General features: G+C 42.5%; 2 protein-coding genes across 9 annotated transcripts in view; one reads left to right on the top strand and one right to left on the bottom strand.

Annotated features, from left to right (window-relative positions):
- LOC137326515 (5'-3' exonuclease PLD3) overlaps nucleotides 1-22,865 on the top strand; it is a 117,246-nt gene that overhangs the window by 51,078 nt on the left and 43,303 nt on the right. For 7 of the 8 annotated variants that reach the window (XM_067991673.1, XM_067991671.1, XM_067991672.1 and 4 more), the window contains one exon: nucleotides 2,425-2,898. The exons of the other annotated variant lie outside the window; for it this stretch is intronic. The gene's annotated coding sequence lies outside the window, so the exon portion shown is untranslated. Of the gene's footprint in view, nucleotides 1-2,424; nucleotides 2,899-22,865 lie in introns of those variants that run through there. 8 annotated transcript variants of the gene reach the window in all.
- The window catches only part of LOC137326514 (neuroblast differentiation-associated protein AHNAK-like), an 84,866-nt gene continuing 81,613 nt past the window's right edge, over nucleotides 19,613-22,865 (bottom strand). Inside the window, exon 8 of the mRNA XM_067991667.1 lies at nucleotides 19,613-22,299. Within this exon, the coding sequence (XP_067847768.1) occupies nucleotides 21,155-22,299 (1,145 nt within the window). The 3' untranslated portion in view covers nucleotides 19,613-21,154. The remainder of the gene's footprint in view (nucleotides 22,300-22,865) is intronic.

The raw sequence follows: 22,865 nt of genomic DNA, 5'->3' as shown, positions 1-22,865 counted from the left end.
TGGGATAGGGTCAATAAAATCAAAGTATAACAACATTAAATTATAAAAGAGATTTTAAAACATAACAAATTAACTCCTTTACTTTGGATTATAAGTATATTCAATACATGTACAAAAGCCAAGATATGATAGGAGAAGCAAGAATTAAAGGAACACTATCATTGTACTGTGGAGACTGTTGGGAAAGCACAGTTCTTGCATCAACCAGGAACAACCTGCTCCCCAAACTCTACTAAACATCTACCAGACTGGCTGCTGGGATACATTCATGCTGATATACACTACATCTGCTTCAGGGTAGACTTTTACATTGCATTTGTTATTGTTTTTACTTTACAATTAATTACACTGAAATTAAAATCTGGTAGAGTCCCCGTGCCATCAGTCATCTAATTACGTAAACGTCTGTTCGGAGACCTGGTAGTGTTTTGCAATTCACTTTATCAGATGCTAATGTCCTTTTTGGTTGTGCACTTAAAGTGCCATTGTCACTTTATTAATTAAATGGTATTAATATATATTCCTGAACTCATAAATATCACAACAGTATGGGAAAGTCACACGTGATTTCTGCAATTTTATTAATATAACTCAAAAATATCATGGAAAATGGAGACTATTTGAAGAACACTAATCAAATGTAAATAGTATCTCTTCAGACATTGAGTATGTATGTGACCTTTGGAATCTTGGGAGATCAAGATGACTCAGCTTCTTGTATCATTTCCATTATTAATTTCCATTAGTTGTCTAGGAAACCAGAGTCTGTGTTCAGAATGAAAGCACTTACGAGAATGAATTGGTGAATGCCTAGCTAAAATTAATGGAAGGGGAAAGAGGTTACATAACAGAAATGTCATAAGTGCTTTTTTAATATAGGTGCTGGCTAATTAATATGAGTATCAGCCCGTGTTCTGACGATAACTGCATCAGTGACTCAGGTTAACCTTGAGATACATTAGAGTAAACTCTGCAGTAAGACACTGCAGACAGAATTTTTGCCATGTTTAATGGAGACTAAATAACTCATGATTGTCTCAGGCACAAAGTATTGGGCCGGAATCTGCTGGAGCTGGGCATCTCGCAGCATACCCGGATTGTTAGATTTTCTACTGCACCCTTCAACTCAAAAATGTTTTGCCCTGTAAGTTGCTGAAAGTGCAAGCTGATAGTGAGGGCAACGGTGCAGCTGACACATTGGTGAATGACGGGACCAACAGTGTATCTCCTTAACCAATGAGATTTAAGGATTGAGAAATAAATGGGAAGGACTGAGATAGAGGATGAATTAAGAGTGGGTGAATTCAATGTCAAATCAGGTACAGAAGCTAACGGCGGAGTGGTGCAAATCGTCCAGTAACTTGTGGCGATTCGCAATTCACGGAGCATCTCCTCCTTGCTACAAGTTACTGGCCGATTTGTACATTAATAACGGCATGCGTCATTCACATGCCATTATTTTTTCAGCAAATTCCGGCCCATTGTGTGGCCATTATCGTTTCATCCCCATTCAAGTGCAAGGGAAAATTGAGTATTTATTGACTCATCACTCTATCACAAGTATGGTATGAAATATGATTGATTATTAATATATGGTTATATTAGTTAAAATAAGTAAAAGTAACATTAACTTTATAAAAATAGAGAATAAGCAACATGAGAATAGGGAAAAAGGGAGGACAGGGCAGAACAAAAAGATTTTCTTAATTTTTATTCAGAGCTTTTCTGTGTTTGTTTTAATAGTATACGGTGAGCATTATGGTAGTAAAGATACTTCTGACACCACAGTATCTTTATTACTTTAATATTAGGAGTTTCAGCATCACAATGTGTCATTTTTAAAAAATGGCTGACCCAAGGATCCTGGATTCCTTGGAGTTGCCAGTGGCCTAAGGGTAAAGATAACATTCAGTTTTGTAGCGTATCTTGTGGAAAGCTTATGTGAAAAATAATGGGTAGATATTAGCAGAAGTGTAACATGCTTCATTTGGTCACAAAGGTGCACTGATGATTTGTAAAATTTTGATATTCTCTACTTTTTCCTGTTGTCCTGGGATCTCAGTGTTAGTCTTTAATGACCTTTCATGATACATCAAACAGACTCCCTCTGCACTCTACAACTGTGAAGTGCTGACTGAGCAGTTGCAGCATGTGGGAAGGGATCAACTCCAGCAGGTCTCAATGTAGACAAAAGCATTCTAGTGTACCATGATAACATTGTTATAAACTATATAAAAAGTAAACCTAAGAGCTTGAGAATATTTTGAAAAATGTTCTTTGATTGCTGAATATGGAATTTCCCATTTAGTAAAGAAGCAACATTTCTTCAGAATACAGCTTTCATTTCCTTATTTAGCATTTTTGAGCAAAAACGTACAAATAATAGAAGTTTAAAAATTGATTGCAGTTTTACAATGTTTCCAGCTCTGGTAATGGGTGACAAGCAGCCTGAAAAAAGATCGGCAGGAGAACAGAGCTCTGCATCATTTGGTGTGGAGGTGCAGAGGAGTCCTACATGTTTACATGATTCGTGCTACCCAAGTCTGCCAAGTTTACTCATGAGAAACAGCCTCCTGGACTTCAATCCTTATTAGGCATTAATACAGAGTGGTGTGCTTCAAAGGATTACAGTCAGTATTCCAAACAAAACAATGCATCTGATTGGTCAAGACTGCTGTGATTTATGGCTTTGCTGAACTCGCATGTCATTTCCCTGCGTTCCATGCAGTACTGTATTTGTTAAGTCCTGTTAGCCACTCTGTTGCTGGTATGAGGTTTGTATGTTCATTGACCTCTTTATGATGCTGGCGTGCAAAGCCTTTTTCACCTGCCCATCCAGCCTCTAATTTTCCTTCTAATTGTTTTTTTCTTTCAAGTATTAAAGTAGTTGGGAGTTTACAGATCTTGAGTTGCAAATACAGTATTTCAGTGCCGGCTGCTGCATTGATTCAGCCCTTTGTTCTGCTTAATTTCTATCACAATCCAAACTTGGAGCTTCATAAACACTATGGGGGGATTTTGACTTCCACCCAAAATGGGCACGCAGTCAGCGGAGACATTACTCCACCCGCCCGAAGCTGGCATCGGGAGGCCCAAACCATTTTCAGGTTCAGGCCTCATTTGATTATAGCCAGTAAGCTATAGGCACTCTGCTGCAGGCGGGAAATCATCCGGCTGCCACACTAAGCTGGTCGGCAGGTCAGGCAGGGGTGACGGGGAGCCAAACCTGGAGGGAGCAGAGCATGAGCTGGCAATGGGTCACAGAGCACTGCATCTCCCAGAAAATTTTTTGGCCCTTTTCTTGAGCAGTCACTAGCAGTTGGGCTGCTCACTGCTTGGTGCACATGGGTGGAGGATGGGGGATTGAGGCTTAGGTGGGAGAGAGAGGGAGATTGTGACTGGGGGTCAGGGGACTGGGCCTCAGGTGGGGAAAGAGAGGGAGACTGGGGGTCGGGAGATTAGGGCTCGGACAGAGGGGAGTGAGGGAGGGTGGCGGGGACGGGGCTCAGGTAGAAGATGGAGAAGTAGCCTGGGGATTGGGACTTGGGCGAGAGGGATGAAAGGGAGACTGGGGAATGAGGTTGGTGGATCTGGGGCCCAGCATAACTTGTATCACTTGAAACAGGCACCATTTGATACAGTTCAACGTCGTGGGGTAGATTATCAACTTGCTGCCCGGGTGTAAAACTGGATCGGCCTGCCCCTTATAGATAGGATGAAAATCAGGCAGTTCCTGTAAGGGCAGGTGATCCCTAATGCCAGTTTTATGCCCGGGCAGCAAGTTGAAAATTTGAGGAAACATGGATGAATCACTGATCACACATACAAGCTGATCTAGAACACTAGCAAAAGCTGACTGACAGATTCAAAAAAGCTGAGACAGCCAACATAAAGCTGACAGCTTAAATACAGCCTCAAATATAACCCTTATTATACATGAAGATAATGGATTAGACTGAAAGTATCTTGGGGCACTGGCATGCCAGAACTTATGCTACAAGTATACCAAATGTTTGATCGCTTTTATTGCAGAGGAAAACCCTAAAGTGCACAAAAGGGCAGTTTGCAGTAGTGGTGGATTTAGAAATTACCATGGTAGTGCATTTACAGACTGAACCACTGAGATAGACCTTCAGTGACCCAGTTAATAAATGGACTGTACACTCAGAGCCATGGAGACCATGAAGGCCTCAGGTTTGACTCCAGCTCTTTGCTGAGCTTAACAGTGGGTCATTACTATTAGCCTCACAGTCTTAGGCCAGGCAGGGCAAAATCAGTTGGGTTTCACACTCTTGATTGCTGTCAGTGATCAGTTGACTTATCATAAAGTGCACTTAAGCAGTGCAGAGGAGGTATACCTCCTTGAACAATATACCACCCTCCTCCAGAAAACCTGACTGGGACTGGCAAATTTCCCTTAGATTAAGGCTGAGCACAAACGTCATTTAAAATTGCGATACAAGCTTAAGTCTCGTGGTTGAAAATCCAACACGCTAGTGTTATACCTATCGAGTTTAGCGTTAGGATTTTAAATGCAATTTTCTAGAAAATGTGTATGTGTGGGGGCGGGGGGGGGCAATGGTGAGCATAAGATGAGGCCTGGCTCTGATGCCCCAATGATGGAATAGCCTGCTGACACTTACGGTCTAGACTCACATGAAAAATGGTCATTTGAGTGCGTTACTGGCGGGGTGCCAATGCTTGAGACATCAGCATAAGTCGATACTTTCAGGGGAGGAGATTGGAATGTGACCACAACAAAAAGAAAAAGTAAAATCTATATGTGATGAATTGCCATTATTGCTTGTACCCAGCGCTTACACTAGCCAGAGTTTAGAACTCACAGGATAATCAGATACAGTATTGTATGCATTTCCTGTGCATTTGACTTACTTGCATTCGCCATTGGAAATTCAAGATAATGTATAGTTTTGTCTACTGCCAAGAGCATTTCAAATTTAATGCCACCACTAACTTGTCTTTTTATTAAATGTGCAAGTAAAGAACACAGTACAACTAGCCAAAACTAGAAAAATGGCAACTGGGGAAACTTTCCTCTGTACACCATGTGTAGTAAAATCATAAACATGTTCTTTATAGTGCATAGAGGAACTCTTACCCCATTAACCCAAATTGTTTTCAAAAATAATCAGTAAATTAACCTCACTGGCCCTACTTGATGCAAATTATTTTCAAATTGGATGTGCGTATCCGGGTAAATGTAAAACTCTCCCTGGAAATTAGGTTGTGAAAGTACAGATGTGCCATCATATATGGAAATATCAACAGTTCAATTTTCTAATTACCCAGTTAACTCTTTTGTTATCTTTCCTGAATCTGAGTTGTTTAATCCCAGAATACTGCTCGTGTGGTGAAGATGAAAATTTACCCCACAAGGGGATAATTTTGACTTTGGGCAGGTTGAAATGCTGGCAATTGTGGACTGGCCGCTTGGGATGAGGTCCTGCAAGGTGAATTTAAGGAGTTAGGAGATAAATTAAAAAGCAGGACTTCAAAGGTAGTGATCTCAGGATTACTACCGGTGCCATGTGCTAGTGAGTATAGGAAGAGGAGAATAGACAGGATGAATGCTTGGCTGCAGGGATGGTGTAGGAGGGAGGGATTTAGATTCCTGGGACATTGGGACCGGTTCTGGGGAAGGTGGGACCTGTACAAATGGGACGGGTTACACCCGAGCAGGACCGGGACCAATGTCCTCGTGGGGGTGTTTGCTAGTGCTGTTGGGGAAGGTTTAAACTAGAGTGGCAGGGGGATAGGAACCTGAGCGGGGAGTCAGAAGGGAATAAAGTTGAGAGCAGCTAGAGAGGGGAAGACCCAGGGGAAATCTACAATACAAATAGTACAAACAGTTGTTCAAGAACAAATGAAAGGGAAAAGCGTAGAGCAGTGGAAAGAAAGTGTACTTTAGGCACGACAGATAAAATAAAAACTAGAAGGCGTAAGGTGATTAACCCAGCATCAAAGCTGAAGGTCAGGCTAGGTTGTATGGCCCAACTAAGAGTTCTATATACAAATGCACGGAGTATAAGGAATAAATTAAATGAACTACAGGTTCAAATTCAAATTGGAGGGTATGACATGATGGCTATTGCTGAGACTTGGCTGCAGGATGGTCAGGAATGGGAACTAATTATACCGGGTTATAAGGTCTACAGGAGAGATAGGGAAAATGGAAGATGAGGAGGAGTAGCCTTAATGATTAGAGATGAAATCACTTCAATGATAAAGGGGGATATAACGAGAGGTAAGCAGCCAACAGAGACCTTATGGGTTGAATTGAGAAATAGGAAAGGATCTAAGACTATAGTGGGAGTTGTATTTCGGAGCCCTGGCAGCAGCTCTGAAGTGCTAGATTGTATAAATGCAGAGATTAGACAAGCGTGTAAGAAAGGCATAGTGGTCTTAATGGGGGACTTTAGCTTTCACATAGATTGGGAAAAGCAGACTAGCAACTGATAGAAAGGTAGTGAATTTCTTGAGTGTGTCCGGGATAGTTTTCTGCAGCAGTATGTCCTAGAGGCAACAAGGGGGCAAGCCATACTAGATTTAGTAATGAGTAATGAACCAGATTTAGTTAACCAGATTTAGATATCAAAACCAATACGAAGAACTTTTATAGTTATATTAGGAAAAAGAGGGTGGTCAGGAGCAGTGTTGGCCCCTTAAAAACTGAAAGTGGGGATATTGTCATTGACAATGGGGAAATGGTGGACATGTTGAACAATTACTTTGCGTCAGTATTTACAGTCGAAAAAGAGGATAGCATGCCGGAAATCCCAAGAAAACTTATATTGAATCGGGGACAGGGACTCGATAAAATTAGCATAAGTAAAGCAACAGTAATGAAGAAAATAATAGCACTAAAGAGTGACAAATCCCCAGGACCAGATGGTTTCCATCCCAGGGTTTTAAAGGAAGTAGGTGAGCACATTGCGGATGCCCTAACTATAATCTTTCAAAGTTCTCTAGATTCAGGAACTGTCCCTCTAGATTGGAAAATTGCACATGTCACTCTGCTTTTTAAGAAAGGAGAGAGAGGGAAGCCGGGGAATTATAGACCAGTTAGCCTAACATCTGTTGTGGGGAAAATGCTGGAGTCTATAATTAAGGATAGGGTGACTGAACACCTCGAGAATTTTCAGTTAATCAGAGAGAGCCAGCATGGATTTGTGAAAGGTAGGTCGTGCCTGACAAACCTGATTGAATTTTTTGAAGAGGTGACTAAAGTAGTGGACAGGGGAATGTCAATGGATGTTATTTATGTGGACTTCCAGAAGGCATTTGATAAGGTCCCACATAAAAGACTGTTAGCTAAGATAGAAGCCCAAGGAATCGAGGGAAAAGTACGGACTTGGTTAGGAAGTTGGCTGAGCGAAAGGCGACAGAGAGTAGGGATAATGGGAAGGTAGTCACAATGGCAGAATGTGACTAGTGGAGTCCCGCAGGGATCTGTCTTGGGGCCTCAATTATTCACAATATTTATTAACGACTTAGATGAAGACGTAGAAAGTCTCATATCTAAGTTTGCCGATGACACAAAGATTGGTGGCATTGTAAGCAGTGTAGATGAAAACATAAAATTACAAAATGATATTGATAGATTAGGTGAATGGGCAAAACTGTGGCAAATGGAATTGAATGTAGACAAATGTGAGGTCATCCACTTTGGATCAAAAAAGGATAGAACAGGGTACTTTCTAAATGGTAAAAAGTTAAAAAACAGTGGATGTCCAAAGGGACTTAGGGGTTCAGGTGCATAGATCATTGAAGTGTCATAAACAGGTGCAGAAAATAATCAATAAGGCTAGTGGAATGTTGGCCCTTATATCTAGAGGACTAGAGTACAAGGGGGCAGAAGTTATGCTGCAGCTATACAAAACCCTGGTTAGACCGCACCTGGAGTACTGTGAGCAGTTCTGGGCACCGCACCTTCGGAAGGACATATTGGCCTTGGAGGGAGTGCAGCGTATGTTTACTAGAATGATACCCGGACTTCAAGGGTTAAGTTACGAGGAGAGATTACACAAATTGGGGTTGTATTCTCTAGAGTTTCGAAGGTTAAGAGGTGATCTGATCGAAGTTTAAGATATTAAGGGGAACAGATAGGATGGATAGAGAGAAACTATTTCCGCTGGTTGGGGATTTTAGGAATAGGGGGCACAGTCTAAAAATTAGAGCCAGACTTTTCAGGAGCGTGATTAGAAAACATTTCTACACACAAAGGGTTGTAGAAGTTTGGAACTCTCTTCCGCAAACGGCAATTGATACTAGCTCAATTGCTAAATTTAAATCTGAGATAGATAGCTTTTTGGCAACTAAAGGTATTAAGGGATATGGGCCAAAGGCAGGTATATGGAGTTAGAACACAGATCAGCCATGATCTTATCAAATGGCGGAGCAGGCACGAGGGGCTGAATGGCCTACTCCTGTTCCTATGTTATACAGCCCGCCCTCAAGTCAATGGAGAGGAAATCGGGAGAGCAACCGTCCGTTTCTCGTTCCCACGAAAGTTAAAGTTAACCCCCAGGTCTTTTATTTTTCTTATTGCCAGGAAAGTAAAGTTAAAAACTCTGAAATCAAGTAAATCTTCTATATTGATTTTCTGTTGTTTTTCTTATTTTTAATAAATGTATAGTCTAACTCATATGCTCTGGTAGAATGTTTATTCTTATTGGGAGTCTAGGAGAAGACATTGGCATGTGCCAGTTCTGACCCCTAGGAAATACTACATTATCATAGACTGAGTGTATAAAGTCACACTTTGGTTTGTTGGGAGCGAGAATGCCTAACAAAGTTGTACTTGGTGCTGAACACAAGAAATATATCTCAGTAAAGCCTTAAAATGAACCAGTGAAGAAGGATGGCTTGGATGACTCTTCCTTCAATTCTCTCTCCTCCCTGTGAGGAAGTGCTCTGTATCTACTTGGCAGCTTTCCAACATGGGATGGCTGAATTTAGCAACTTATGGGAGTGAACCTGTGTCCTATAACTCTGTGGCACACTCCACTGTATCTCAATTACATTGAACCACTACGCTAGCCACCCAAAATTTGCCTTCAAATAATATGAAGCCCAATCAGCAATATTTGAAATTTACATAGTATTACCGACTTGCTTTACAGCCACAGATGTTCAAGTGTTCAGTTAGAAACCTGAGCAGGCTGAGAAACGCCACTTAGAGTTTATCAGTCAATTGCCTGTGCAATCTACTTGTTTACAAAGAGCACAAAATGACTCAAGAGGGATTGAGCAATAACTTTTCAAACATAAAAATGCCCTGCAGGATAACAGGACTTTTCTGTAAGAGTTGTTACTGACTATATTGGTGAGAAACATTGGGTAATAATTACAGAATAATCAGTGCATTGCAGCTAAATGCATTCAAGTAATATTTGATTAACGAAAACTTATGAATCAGATTGATGTAAAATAACTTTTTCCTTCTTTAAAATAAGATATAAATTGATAAAAGTCATCCTTGACTTTAGTAAATCAATTTCAAAGAGTGAAGCTACATAACATGCAGAGAGAGGAATCTGCTGGCAGAAGCATTCTTTCTATTTTAGAAACTGGTGGCTGAAAAATGATCTTTCCCTTGCTGCTTAAACCTGCCATGCAATGCCCACGCTGCACCACACCCTGAAATATCAGAGGAGGGGAATCTTTCCTAATGTCGTCTATAAAATGATGGGACGGGACTGCCACGTGATCAACCATGCCTGGTTGCATTTTTCTTTGGTGTGGCCTCATTGAGAACGCAGGGTGAGATTTCAGAGAATATCCTGCTCCTGACTGGGTCTCTGCCGCTGGGAGGGAGGGAAATTGAGGCAGGCTCCAGGAATTAAAAGGCTGCTACGGTGGAAATGGCCGAAAACACAGCAAGCGACTCAGAAAGGGGAGAGACAGAGAGAGCTGGAACTGCACTTGAACATTGAATAGTGATGGCAGAAAGAGGAGCACCATCTGGGGTGGGTGGGGAAGGTCTGTAATGACTAGGGCCCCAAGATTCTCAGAAGCTGAAGTGGAGGTAATGCTGACATAGATAAGGGCCAGAAGACAAAGGCCATTTGGAATTTAGTCCTAGAAAAATGATGTGCAGGAACATTGAACTGGGATCCAATGCCAACACATTAAATTAAATGAAACCCCAGAAACAGCTATTCAGTACCAGAAATATATTAACGACCTCTCCAGGCTGACTAAGGTAAATGAAGGCACATGCACACGCAGATGCTGAAATATTGGGGGTAATTTTAATTTTTGGCGATAGTGTAAACTAATGAAAATCGAGGGAGGTGTATAACTGGCAGCCGAACCAATATCGCCCCATTTACACTATTGCCAAAAGTTAAAATTACCCCCCATGAAGAGAAGCATGACTCACCTCCACATCATCCAAGACCACATTATTTCTAAGATGAAATGAATGAGACCCTTATTAGCCTCAACAGACCCCCACCATACCTCTCTCTCCTATAACTGCACTGTCCCATATCATATTTCCTGCAATGTTTGACTGAGAAAGGGAGCAATCAGTGCATTTCCTGCATCTGATAGCATGTTCACAAGGGAATGTCTGTAGACACCTAGGTAAAAACACATAATGAATTAGTATTGTAGCATGTTTGAATATTTGTGTTATTTGCACAGAAGAAATATGAACAGAACCAGAGTTAACAACAATTAAATTGTGAAATGAACTTGCTGCAGGCTGCATCTTTTGTATGACTGCCTGGCTTTGCCTCCTTTCTGTCGCAAACGCATCAGTGGGAGCAGTTGGGAGGGAACACATCCACTGTTATCCTGAGGGACAGCACCATCATCCTTGTCTTTTCTAACCATACAAGTGGTATTGGGCAATGATTCAGCATAGCCAATGATCTGTGGGAAAGCAGACATCATGGTACAGTACCAGTGAGATCAGTGAAGCTCTGCCTTATAGTTGTCTGTCACAATTGCCAAGCATGTTGAAGCTAGAAGAGACAGTCTTCTCCAATCTGGCACCCATAGCCTCTGTAGTAGTAATCTGAGCATCCATGGAAGGCGTACAGACTGCCCTTAGAGCCTTATCGTGGGGCCTCCAGTGCAGATGTTCCTGGAGATGTTACATGCTCCATGGTAACCTGCATGTTGTTAGATATTTGTTACACAATAAATGGGAGGATACTGAGAGGTGAAGAGGAAGTGAGGGACCTTGGAGTGCATATCCACAGATCCCTGAAGATAGCAGGACAGGTAGATAAGCTGGTTAAGAAGGCATATGGAATGCTTTCCTTTATTAGCCGAGGCATAGAATATAAAAGCAGGGATGTTATGCTGGAACTGTATAAAACACTAGTTAGGCCACAGCTTGAGTACTGCGCACAGTTCTGGTCACCACATTACAGGAAGGATGTAATTGCACTAGAGAGGGTGCAGAGGAGATTTACGAGGATGTTGCCAGGACTGGAGAATTTTAGCTATGATGACAGATTGGATAGGCTGGGGTTGTTTTCCTTGGAACAGAGGAAGCTGAGGGGTGATTTGATTGAGGTGTACAAAATTATGAGGGGCCTAGATAGAGTGGATAGGAAGGACCAATTTCCCCTAGCAGAGGGGTCAATAACCAGGGGGCATAGATTTAAAGTGATTGGTAGAAGGATTAGAGCGGAAATGAGGAAAAACCTTTCACCCAGAGGGTGGTGGGGGGTCTGGAACTCACTGCCTGAGAGGGTGATAGGGGCAGAAACCCTCAACTCATTTAAAGACTACCTGGATGTGCACCTGAAGAGCCGTGACCTGCAGGGCTACAGACCAAATGCGGGAAAGTGGGATTAGGCTAGGTGGCTCATTTCTCAGCTGGTGCAGACACGATGGGCCGAATGGCCTCCTTCTGTGCCGTAAATTTTCTATGATTCAATGATTCTATATCCTCCAATGTTCTGCACATGATGCTAGTGGACTCCTTCACTGGAGCCACCATCTGCAGTACACTGTCTGATGTGGCTCTCAACGCCTATATGAATGCTTGATACTCTGGGTCTGCATCATTCTTTAAAAAGAAGGACTCATGAGTTTCAAATCCCCAGGTTCTTTACCTGCGAGGTATTGCAGCCCGACCCTTTGACGAGCAACATCTTCCTCTTCATACGCCACTACCAGTTGCCTCTATTCACTCATGATTTACATGTCACCCGGAGCACTTTCCTCTCCCTCACTCTCTAAACCTCCCCAGGGTAGATGTGTCTGAGCTTGAGCTTGGGAGGGATAGAGTGAGTGACAGTGTGTGTGTCAGTGCCAGATGCAGAAGGGCTTGTGTCTTCTTCCTGTGGCACATTTAGAGATGGAAAAGAGGAATAGAGGTTAGAATGGTTTCCTGAGGAGCACTGCTCACAGGCCACTTTCAGTGGTTTCATGGTGTGCTTCAGTGACAGCTAATGCAACGTACAATAGGAAAACAAGTAGAATATAATCTAGAACCCACAGTTGCCGCATGTCATCCTACTTCCCTTCTCCAATATCATCTATGGCCTCCTCAGCATAGAGGTTTGGGGGCCTGCCATCTGACACAGCTCTCTCCTGGCAGACATGTGTGTGCAGCAGGCAGTTCCATACCATCTGAGGATTTTTTTGTGGGGTGATATCATGTAGGGATATGAATGAAGGAATATTTTCAGGTGAAGGCTGGGGGTGTAAAGGGCACTGTGCTTACACACAAGCATTGATGGCAAACAATTTAACAGTGTGACCGAAGGCAATTGTAAGTGGCAGAAATGCTTAGTACAGTGCATTTTTGGAAGGTGTGGCTGGCTCCTCTTAACTTGCCTGGCCTGGTAATGGCATAAAACTTTTTCTGGCACAAGAGTGATCATGCTTGGGGTGTTGGAATTGGCACTCACAACCCTGGCCATCTTCTACTACTTTCCTTGGGGGCCTGTGTTTTCCCATTTCAAACAGGGATTTCCTTCCCTGCCTGAACTCCTGCAGCAACACTTCCACACCTGCATCCAAGAAATGGGGGCACAATCCTGAAACTGACCTCCCAACACTTTTTTCTAAGGAGGTTGCTTCGGCACAGCAAAAACAACAATAATGATGTCTGGCTCTTTAAACTGCTGCAAGCCTTTAAATTCTGCAACAGCGCATTATTTCTCAGCCTCTTCCCCAACAGAAAAGCTCCCAATCAGAGGTGTTTCTAATGCCTGGAGCTCATCCACAATATTTTAATGGCACTGCCCTCAGAAATGACAGCGGAGCTAGTGCTCATGTTATCGGGCAGACAAAACTTGCACTCTGTCGCACTTCCAGTCTCACTCGCAATGATCAGAAAATCCAGGCTTCAATGTCTAGAGGCACAAATGAAGAATGGACACTTCAGCAAGGTACCAGAGGATTGCTGGTGGCTGTGGAGTCACACCTCTAAGAGTCAACACTTTCATGAGCGGAGGGGAGTTGGTAGGTAGGACAATGTGTAAAGTCAGTATTTGCTCCAGGTCAGCCAAGCAAGTTCACTGAAACTTTAGATTTTGCAAAATACATATTGCTGTCCTGGTTTTTTTTGTATACCACTCATAATTGGAGGTGAAATCTATTGTTTGTTTCCCACTTCACAAGATAATTACAGATGAGGAAGGCCATTGGGCCCATCTTAATTCATCCATCCAGACAGATTCTAATGTTCCACCATTGTAGCATCCATTTGTTCCTCAAATGAATCCAGAGCTCTTGGGGGCAATTTTAACCCCAAAGAACAACTTTTTCAAGCACGACCACAACCCGGCTCCAACATGCCCACTTCTGGGTTTAATGTGGGCGCGTTTGGATGCTCAGGCAGCCAAAACCTGGAAGTCGCGTCCCCAATTACTGTCAGTGGGCGGATCGTTAATGGGGCAATTTACCTAGTTGAAATTCTTGAGATAGGTTATTTTTTGTTGAATCTGAATCTGAAACTAATTTTCCTTCACCTGCACGGGTTTCCCATGGCTTCTAAATCTCGCCATTGAAACAGAGGCGAGATGCAGCCGAAGTTGATGTGGCCTGTTAAACCTGTGATTGACATATCTCAATAAAAGCTCAGGCATTGCAGTTGGTCTCTCAGTTCACTCAGAGTTCTTGTGTTGAGACTGAGAGTTCTTTGTTGAGATTGAGAGTTCTTTCCTGAGACAGCTTTAGGAAAACTTTGGAGCCTCTCAAACTGACAAGATCAGGATGGGCGGCGTGATGGATGCATTATAGAGGACATCTGAGGAGAAGAAAAATGACCATCCTCGGCAGCCACATTGTGCTGTGTTGGGATCTGCAGGTGCAGAAGACAGAGGTGTGCAACAAGGACCTGGAGGCGAGCAGAGAGGGAACCAACAGAGGGGCCAAGGTCGCAGGAGGCACTACCCACTTGAGAGGGTATACAGGCAGAAGCTGAACTTCCTGGACCTCTCTAAGGAGCAGTGCCTATGCAGGCTCAGATTGAGTCCGCAGGTGGTTGCAGACATCTACAGGCTCCTTCAGGAAGAGCTGCTCCCCGCTGGACCTGGTGGCCATGCATTGCCCGTGGCAGTAAAAGTAACCACTGCCCTCAATTTCTTCGCCTTTGGGTCCTTCCAGGGCGCCACCGGTGACATCTGCAGGGTGACTCAATCATCTATACATAAGTATATAAGGCAGGTGACGGATTGGTTGTTTGCCAGGGAGTCCGATTATGCAAACTTCCCCCATGACGACATCAGCCAGAATGAGCAGGCAGTCGGTTTCGCCTGTTTGGCTGGCTTCCCACGGGTGCAAGGCACAGTTGATTGCACACACAGGACAATACGAAGACCACCACATGAGCCAGGAGTCTTCATAAACTGAAAGGGCTATCATTCCATCAATGCACAGCATGTGTGCAACCACGGGAAGAGATTTCTACAGGTGTGCACCAGATTCCCTGGCAGCTGTCATGATGCGTTCATTCTGCGCCAATCCAACATTCCAGACCTCTTCCAAACAGGAGACAAACGTAAGGGCTAGCTCGTAGGAGATAAGGGATAACCCCTGCAAACATGGCTCATGACACCTGTGAGGAACGCCACTAACGAGGCACAAGAGCGATACAACCAGAACCACATAACCACCAGGTCTGTCATTGAACAAGCCCTAGGCATGTTGAAGATGTACTTCAGGTGCCAGGATAGGTCTGGAGGCGCCCTTCAGTACTCACCAGCAAGGGTCTCCAGAATAATCGTCATGTGCTGCTTCCTGCACAACATAGCGCAGCAGAGATGTTTACAGGTGGAGAAGGACGAAGGGACTGAAAGTCGATAAATCCCAAGGACCTGATGATCTACATCCCAGGGTTTTGAAAGAGGTGGCTATAGAGATAATGGATGCATTGGTTGTCATCTTCCAAAATTCTGTAGATTCTGGAATGGTTCCTGCAGATTGGAGGGTAGCAAATGTAACCCCACTATTTAAGAAAGGAGGGAGAGAGAAAACAGGGAACTACAGACCTGTTAGCCTGACACCAGTAGTAGGGAAAATGCTAGAATCTATTTGAAGGATGTGATCACAGGACACTTAGAAAATAATAATAGGATTTGGCAGAGTCAACATGGATTTATGAAAGGGAAATCATCTTTGACAAGCCTATTGGAGTTATTTAAGGATGTAACTAGTAGAATAGATAATGGGGAACCAGTGGATAAGGTGCATTTGGATTTTTAGAAGGCTATTGATAAGGTCCCACAGAGCAGGTTGGTGAACAAAGTTAGAGCACTTGGAATTGGGGGTAATATACTGACATGGATTGAGAATTGGTTAACAGAAAGAAAACAGAGAGTAGGAACAAACTGGTCTTTTTCAGGTTGGCAGACTGTGATTAGTGGGGTACCACAGGGATCGGTGCTTGGGCCCCAGCTATTCACAATCTATATCAATTATTTGGATGAGGGGACCAAATGTAATATTTCCAAGTTTGCTGATGACACAAAACTAGGTGGGAATGTGAGTTGTCAGGAGGATGCAAAAAGGCTTCAACGGGATATAGACAGGCTAAGTGAGGGGCAAGAACATGGCAGATGGAATACAATGTGGAAAATGTGAGTTATCCACTTTGGTAGGAAAAACAGAAATGTAGAGTATTTTTTAAATGGTATGAGATTGGGAAATGTTGATGTTCAAAGGGACCTGGGTGTCCTTGTACATGAGTCACTGAAAGCTAACAAGCAGGTGCAGCAAGCAATTAGGAAGGCAAATGGTATGTTGGCCTTTATTACAAGAGGATTTGAGTACAGGAGTAAAGATGTCTTACTGCAATTATATAGGGCCCTGGTGAGACTGCACCTGGAGTATTGTGTACAATTTTGGACTCCTTACCTAAGAAAGGATATACTTGCCATAGAGGGAGTGCAACGAAGGTTCACCAGACTGATTCCTGGGATGGCAGGATTGTCGTATGAGGAGAGATTGAGTAGACTAAGCCTGTATTCTCTAGAGTTTAGAAGAATGAGAGGCGATCTCATTGAAACATACAAAATTCTTACAGGGCTCGACAGGGTAGATGCAAGGAGGTGTGCTGGGGAATCTAGAACCAGGGGTCACAGTCTCAGAATAAGGCTTGGCCATTTAGGATTGAGATGAGGAGAAATTTCTTCACTCAGAGGGTGGTGAATCTTTGGAATTCTTTACCCTAGCGGGCTGTGGAGGCTCAGTCATTGAGTACATTCAAAACAGAGATTGATAGATTTCTGGATATTAAAGGCATCAAGGGATATGGGGATGGTGCAGGAAAATGGCGTTGAGGTAGAAGATCAGCCATGACCTTGTTGAATGGCGGACCAGGCTCGAGGGGCCGGGTGGCCTACTCCTGCTCCTATTTCTTATACTCTTATGTCCATTGTCCTCTGTTGGTGACAACATTGAAGAAGAAGAGGATGGTGAGGAGGAATAAGATGAAGATGGGGCAACCATCGTCAGACCGTCTGCGCAAATTGCTGCTTGGGATGCCAGGGATGTCCTCATATCTTACAGGTTCTCATTATAAAAGTGTCATAATAAAGACATTGATATACTCAGACCCCCTGGCACAACCACCACCACCCAGGCATACACCTATTGCACATCTGCCCAATGGGTACCATCATGTAATGACATTCATCATGAAGCAAACGAAAGGGCGACTTAACACTCGGGATGCAATAATGATCATGGTATGAAAGTGGTGATAATAAATTTAATTGTGCCAATATATAAAAAAAACTTCACAATTTAATATTTCTTCAAACACCTTTGTGCATACCCTTGGTGAACTACAATTGCTTAAACTTACGCTTCCAACCGCTTCTATGTGGTGCATCCCCTGTGGCCTCAGCAGAAGTAGCGGCAGGCTGCTCAGATCCCTGCCCTAACTGCTGAGATGCTTTTGGCCTATGACCTCTGAGTTTCAGAGCCCGTGAGGGCCCCTCCAAAGATTGCTCTATCTGCACCTGTGCAGGGGCAGCCTCGGCCATCAGGAGAGGAGGCAGCATTTCGGGTACTGGTTGAGGAGGAGGCAACAGGTAAGAAGTGTGAGCGTTTTGAGTGAAGTTCCCACTTCCATGTCCCCTTTTACCATCATCCCTCTCCCGGGCCAGTGCCACATCACCCCCACCACTCTGTTGGATAGCAGCTTGGTGAACATATATGATGCGTTGTAAGGCCACGGATAAGGTATCTGTCTTCCTGATTAAGGCGGCAGACATGCTGCCTTCCAAGTATGCACGGCCGTGGGCATGGCCTGCATAGACTCATTTGAGAACCGTGCTTGAAGCTCCATGGAGGCGGCCACTCTCTCCATGGCAGACATTCTCGCAATTACCTACGACATCAATCCACTAGTATTGGAGTTGGACTCCTCCATCCTCTCCGCTATTGTGGACAGTGTGCATGGCATGTTTTCCAGAACCTCACAAAGGTGCAGCTGCACCTCAATCATTCTCATTCTCATTGCCCCCGGGTTCAGCATCTGTGTCCAGCTGAGCAGAGCTTGGAGAGGAGTGCGCCCTCTGATGCGGACTCTCCACAGCTGCCCCTGCCACCAATGTCTGCTTGTGCTCACTTGTGAGTTGTGAAACATCAGGTGAAAACCCGACTATCTGGCGAACAGGACCCACCGAAGTGTGAGTATCTGTGCTGGCGCATGGCTGTATGTCCTGTGACGGTGCACCCTCAGAAGGAATGAGATCCTCTGAGGAACTGATGTCTTCCATCCTGCCACATTCTTCTCGTGTATATGAAGGCCCTGGAAGACAACAGAAAGCGATATGAATTCGTCATTGGCAAAGTAACAATCTTGCTAATCACCATACTCAGGTCTGTCAGCGTTCAGTCATTGATGAAATAAAGTTATCGTGTGTGAAAGATGTTTAAGTTCTGTCACCAGGCATCTGCGGGTTCCCGGTCTCTCCATTTCCAACAGATAGGGATGTAGCTGCCCTACTTATCTCCATGGCCTCCTCCTCCACATCTGTGAGCTGGACTATTTGTGATGGTCCACCTTCGGTCCTCATTCTCTCCCTTGTGTTTTGAGCTTTCTTCTACGAGGAGCGAAAGAACAGACCTGTGAGTGACTGAAGGCGACGTATTCACCCGATGGATGCGGTGTATTGGGTGAGGCTGACACCAATACAGATGCATCAGAGAGGAACTATCAGACAGATCGCATTGCATCAGGATTGGGGTGAGTGACAGTGGTGGGTGCATGAATGGGGAGTTGAGCAAGTGCATAGAAAGTGAAGGATGGTTGCTGCTGAAACTTAAGTGGGTGTGAGGAGAGATGTGGTGGAGTTGGTGTGCCAACACAGAGTGAAAGGGGGGTGTTGTACTACACGGTGAATCAGCAAATGTACTCACTTCTCCTGACCTGGTTAGGTCATTAAACCGCTTCTTGCACTATAGCCAAGACCTGGGCACTGTGCTCCTGCTGCTCACCTCTTCTGCAACCTCCAGCCTTGGTGGCAGAACCAGGTTTCTTCCTCCCATCACTTGGGTAAATGACCTCCCTCCTGGTTCTCTCAGCACCCAGCAGTACTTCAAGTGAAGCATCCAAAAACCTGGTTGCTGCCATTGCTCTATGTGAACTCATGGCTTCACTTCCTCCATTCTTCTCCAAAATCCATTTAGCCCTTTAAATAGTGGACTTCAGATCGCATCATCCGGGTACATAGTATGCCTGCTGTGCAGCTTGGAGACGGAAGTAAAATTGATTGCCTTCAATCGAGTTGTGATCGCAGATTCCGACGTGCTCACTTTACTTCCGGGTTTCCCACGTGAAAATCTACCTTCCTGCTGAGTTCCCGGCTCCAAGGAAAAATCATGCTTCTTGCCTCCACTACTCTATCTGGAATTTTATTCAACACGTTGATCATTCTTTGTGTCAAGAAGAATTTCCTCATATGAGCCCTAAACTTACTTTTTACTAGTTTGAACCTGTGTCACCTAGTCCTACTTCTGCGGGATAATTTAATGTAATATACTGTATAACTTTTGTCATTTTATCAATCTCATTTGTCATTTTATAATTTTATGGCAATTAGTTGCAGCTATATTCTAAGTTAACAAATAGTTACCACTTAAAACAAACCAAGCATTTTTCCAAATGTTATGTCTAAACAGATATTTTATTGATGATACATACACAAAGTTAGCAAATGCATTAACTGTAAGAAAACTAAGCAAAGCAAAATGAATATTCCACATGAGTAATACTTTGCAGTAACTGTGGCGTAAATCAGCAGCAGTTTTCAGGATACAAATTTCAGTTAATCATATTTACAACAAATATATTCACACAGATTTCAATGCATCTTTAGGATTTACAGGACAAGAACAAATTAGAATTATATCTTCTAAGCTCCACTGATGTTTTGAAGTTAACCACTTGAGTGATAAATCCTCCTTTTTGACATTTTTATTGACTGTATGCATGCTTTAAATATGATGTTTGTGATACCATGTAATACAAATACTAGATCAGTGACATGAAACCCACTATAATTATTTTAGAAAGATTATGTTGTGGGAAACTGGATAGTGCAGTGGATTAGGCACTGGGCTTTCACCTCTGAGACCTGGATTGAAGACTGATGGGATGAAAGTGTCCTCTGCCTCTGGCTGTAAGGATCCTATGTGACATGAATTCTACTGGGCATAGGCCTATAGCACGAAATTGCTCCTAAATTGACACTAATTGGCAATGTCTCTTAGAGGCCTAACGATGGTTAGTGTGAGAAATGGAAAAAATATAATACTAGTGCACTGCGTCATATGCTTCTAAGGGCTGAGGCAAATTGAATGGAAGGAACTTTACTCTGCAGCTGGAAATGTTTGATGCTGACATTGGGCGTCTTAAATGGAAAGTATTCTATTCCTGAGCAGTATCACCCCTCGCTTTGATGAGCACAAAAAAAACATTCTGTCATGGCATCTTTTATAAGCATTTTATCTGCATGTCCTATTACATTACCTAGGTTAATGTATCATATTTCTTACTGTTTTTTGTTCAGAACATGCAGACAATTCAAGTGTAAGGGGTTTATTGTTAGGGATGAATTAAGGACATTTTTAAAGTTTCTATCTCTCTGATATAATCTTAATGCCTTTATATTTTTTATTATTGCATTAGTTATTTCTGTCTATCATAATTTACATGTATAAATGATCATGAGAAAGCCTCTCCTTATTAACACTTAGATATCCATGAAACTAACTATGCAAGTAATTATTGGAAAAGGATCAAGTTACGTGAGGACAAAAAGTCACCAACATTAACTGGCTGAAAACTGTAGTTAAGGTGTGAGTCACTGACTGAAGATTTGAAGGCGTGAAGCTTTGTCCCAGTTGTATTTAAGTCAAGAGCAATTGTTGAGCAGCCTATACACAGGTATGTAAAATAATATACAATTTACTGAAGTAGTCTATATTTTAAATTCTGAATTTGTTGTTCTTAAAGCAAGTTCTAATATAATGTGAAAATGTGAACTTTAACACCTAATGCTATATGAAATATCCTTATTTTTCTATAAAACACCTTTTTTGCACAGAACAGTCAAGTTAATATTTGGTTAAATGCAGAAAACAGCAAGATAACTACATTGTAAAAGCATCATATCACAATTATAAACAGGATTAAATGCATGTTTTATTATTTAGTTACTGTCTTTTTAACTTGTTTCGTCTCAGATTCAGTTACAGAGATGGAAACTGATGAATGTTGGGATGTTTCATCGAACTGTTTTTGTTCACTCTGAATCATTTCTCTCATTCTTTGGAAAACAGTAGATGTGTCATCAGTAGTTGTTGCTTCAGGAACTATGTCTCCTTGTACCACGGAACTCTCAGTTAAGACAACTACAGTTCCTTCAGTTTTGGTATATTTCTTAGTGAAGGCATGCCCTTCAGCAGATACAGTGTATTCTGATTTGGGTAAGTGGAATTCAGACAGGAATGAAGAACATTCTTTGGTAGACTTCACTGGTTCGGGTGTCCCACTGGCAGCTTGTTCATGAATAAGATATTCTTTAGTGACAACTGTGGAATGTTCTGTAGGATATGTACGCAATGAACCTTCAGGTAGCGAGGATATTGATAGGTTAGGAATTTGAAAGATTCCTGATTTGTCTATGCTTTGTTGTTCCTCATTTGTTTTTGTAATTTTAGTTTCAATCAGAGTATTTTGAAGATGCCCAGATGAAATTTCACAGGATGGAACTTGATCTTGACGAGAACATTCAGGCAAAGACATTTTGCTTGTCTTAGATGACTGAACGTTCATAGTGAAATCACCTGATTCCAGCAAAGCAAGCTCAGTTCTAGCAGTTGATGTCACTACTTGGCTGGGTGTTTTCACGTATGTGCCTGCTGTTGTGACATCAGGGTTTTTGCACTTTACTGTTACCACTTGAGTTGTGTTATCATCAGCAGCTGTATTTTCAGCACCTTCAACAACTGCTTCTTTTGATATGGGGAAGATTAACGGTGTTACTTCATCTGTAGATCCTTTAGATAAATTGTCATGACCATCAGTTTTCACGTCAGTGGTTTTAACACTAAATTTAACTGGTCCTGTGCTAAGTGTTGTAATTTCATGTGCAGCTTTTTTCTCAACATCAGTGTCTTTTTCTTTTCTCCATGGTGATGAAAAGCTTATTTTTGGAAATTTAAACCAACTAGTCTTCCCCTTTGAGGTGGAACTATCATCTGTTGTTGTTAATTCAGCATCTTTTTGGCCTTTGAGTTCAGGAACAGTTTTATTCGGATCCTCCTCAGTCTTTCCTTGAACTGAATCACCTGAAACATCAGATGTGTAAGAAAAATTAAGAATGTTGGGGAATTTAAATTTGACCTTACTAGGTCTAACCTCATCATTATCATATTAACATTCACTTCTACCTGATATGATTTACCAACATATTTTTTTAATACTGTTTTTTTCTGAATGAATGGACATTAAAATATCTAGATTGCTACTTTGGGCATTAACATGTGTGCCTTCTTCATACTGTTTAATTTCAAATGTACATTCATGTTTGACTAAAGTTTTTCTCCTTCTGTGCCTTGCAATTCTTTTCCTAACACCTTAACCTGCTCCTTCTGTTTAGCTACATCATCAGCACCCAGGGCCCTCAATATCACTACAAATGACTGGTCGAGACATTGATTGTCCTGTAACAGCATTGCATTTTGCCTGAATCATAGTAATATTTATAGACTCTATATATGAATCAAGTTCTTTGCTGTGGGTCTCAGTTCCAATCTTTGGGGGACGGACCTCAATTTTGGAGGCATTCATTTTTAAAAGTGAAATGCCAGATCTCAATTTTTTTCATCTCAGGAACAATAAATTGGTCTCTAAT

Source organism: Heptranchias perlo, chromosome 10, assembly GCF_035084215.1.
Source record: "Heptranchias perlo isolate sHepPer1 chromosome 10, sHepPer1.hap1, whole genome shotgun sequence".
Lineage (NCBI taxonomy): Eukaryota > Metazoa > Chordata > Chondrichthyes > Hexanchiformes > Hexanchidae > Heptranchias > Heptranchias perlo.
Note: the sequence above shows the minus strand (reverse complement) of the source record. Positions and strands in the feature narration are given on the sequence as shown.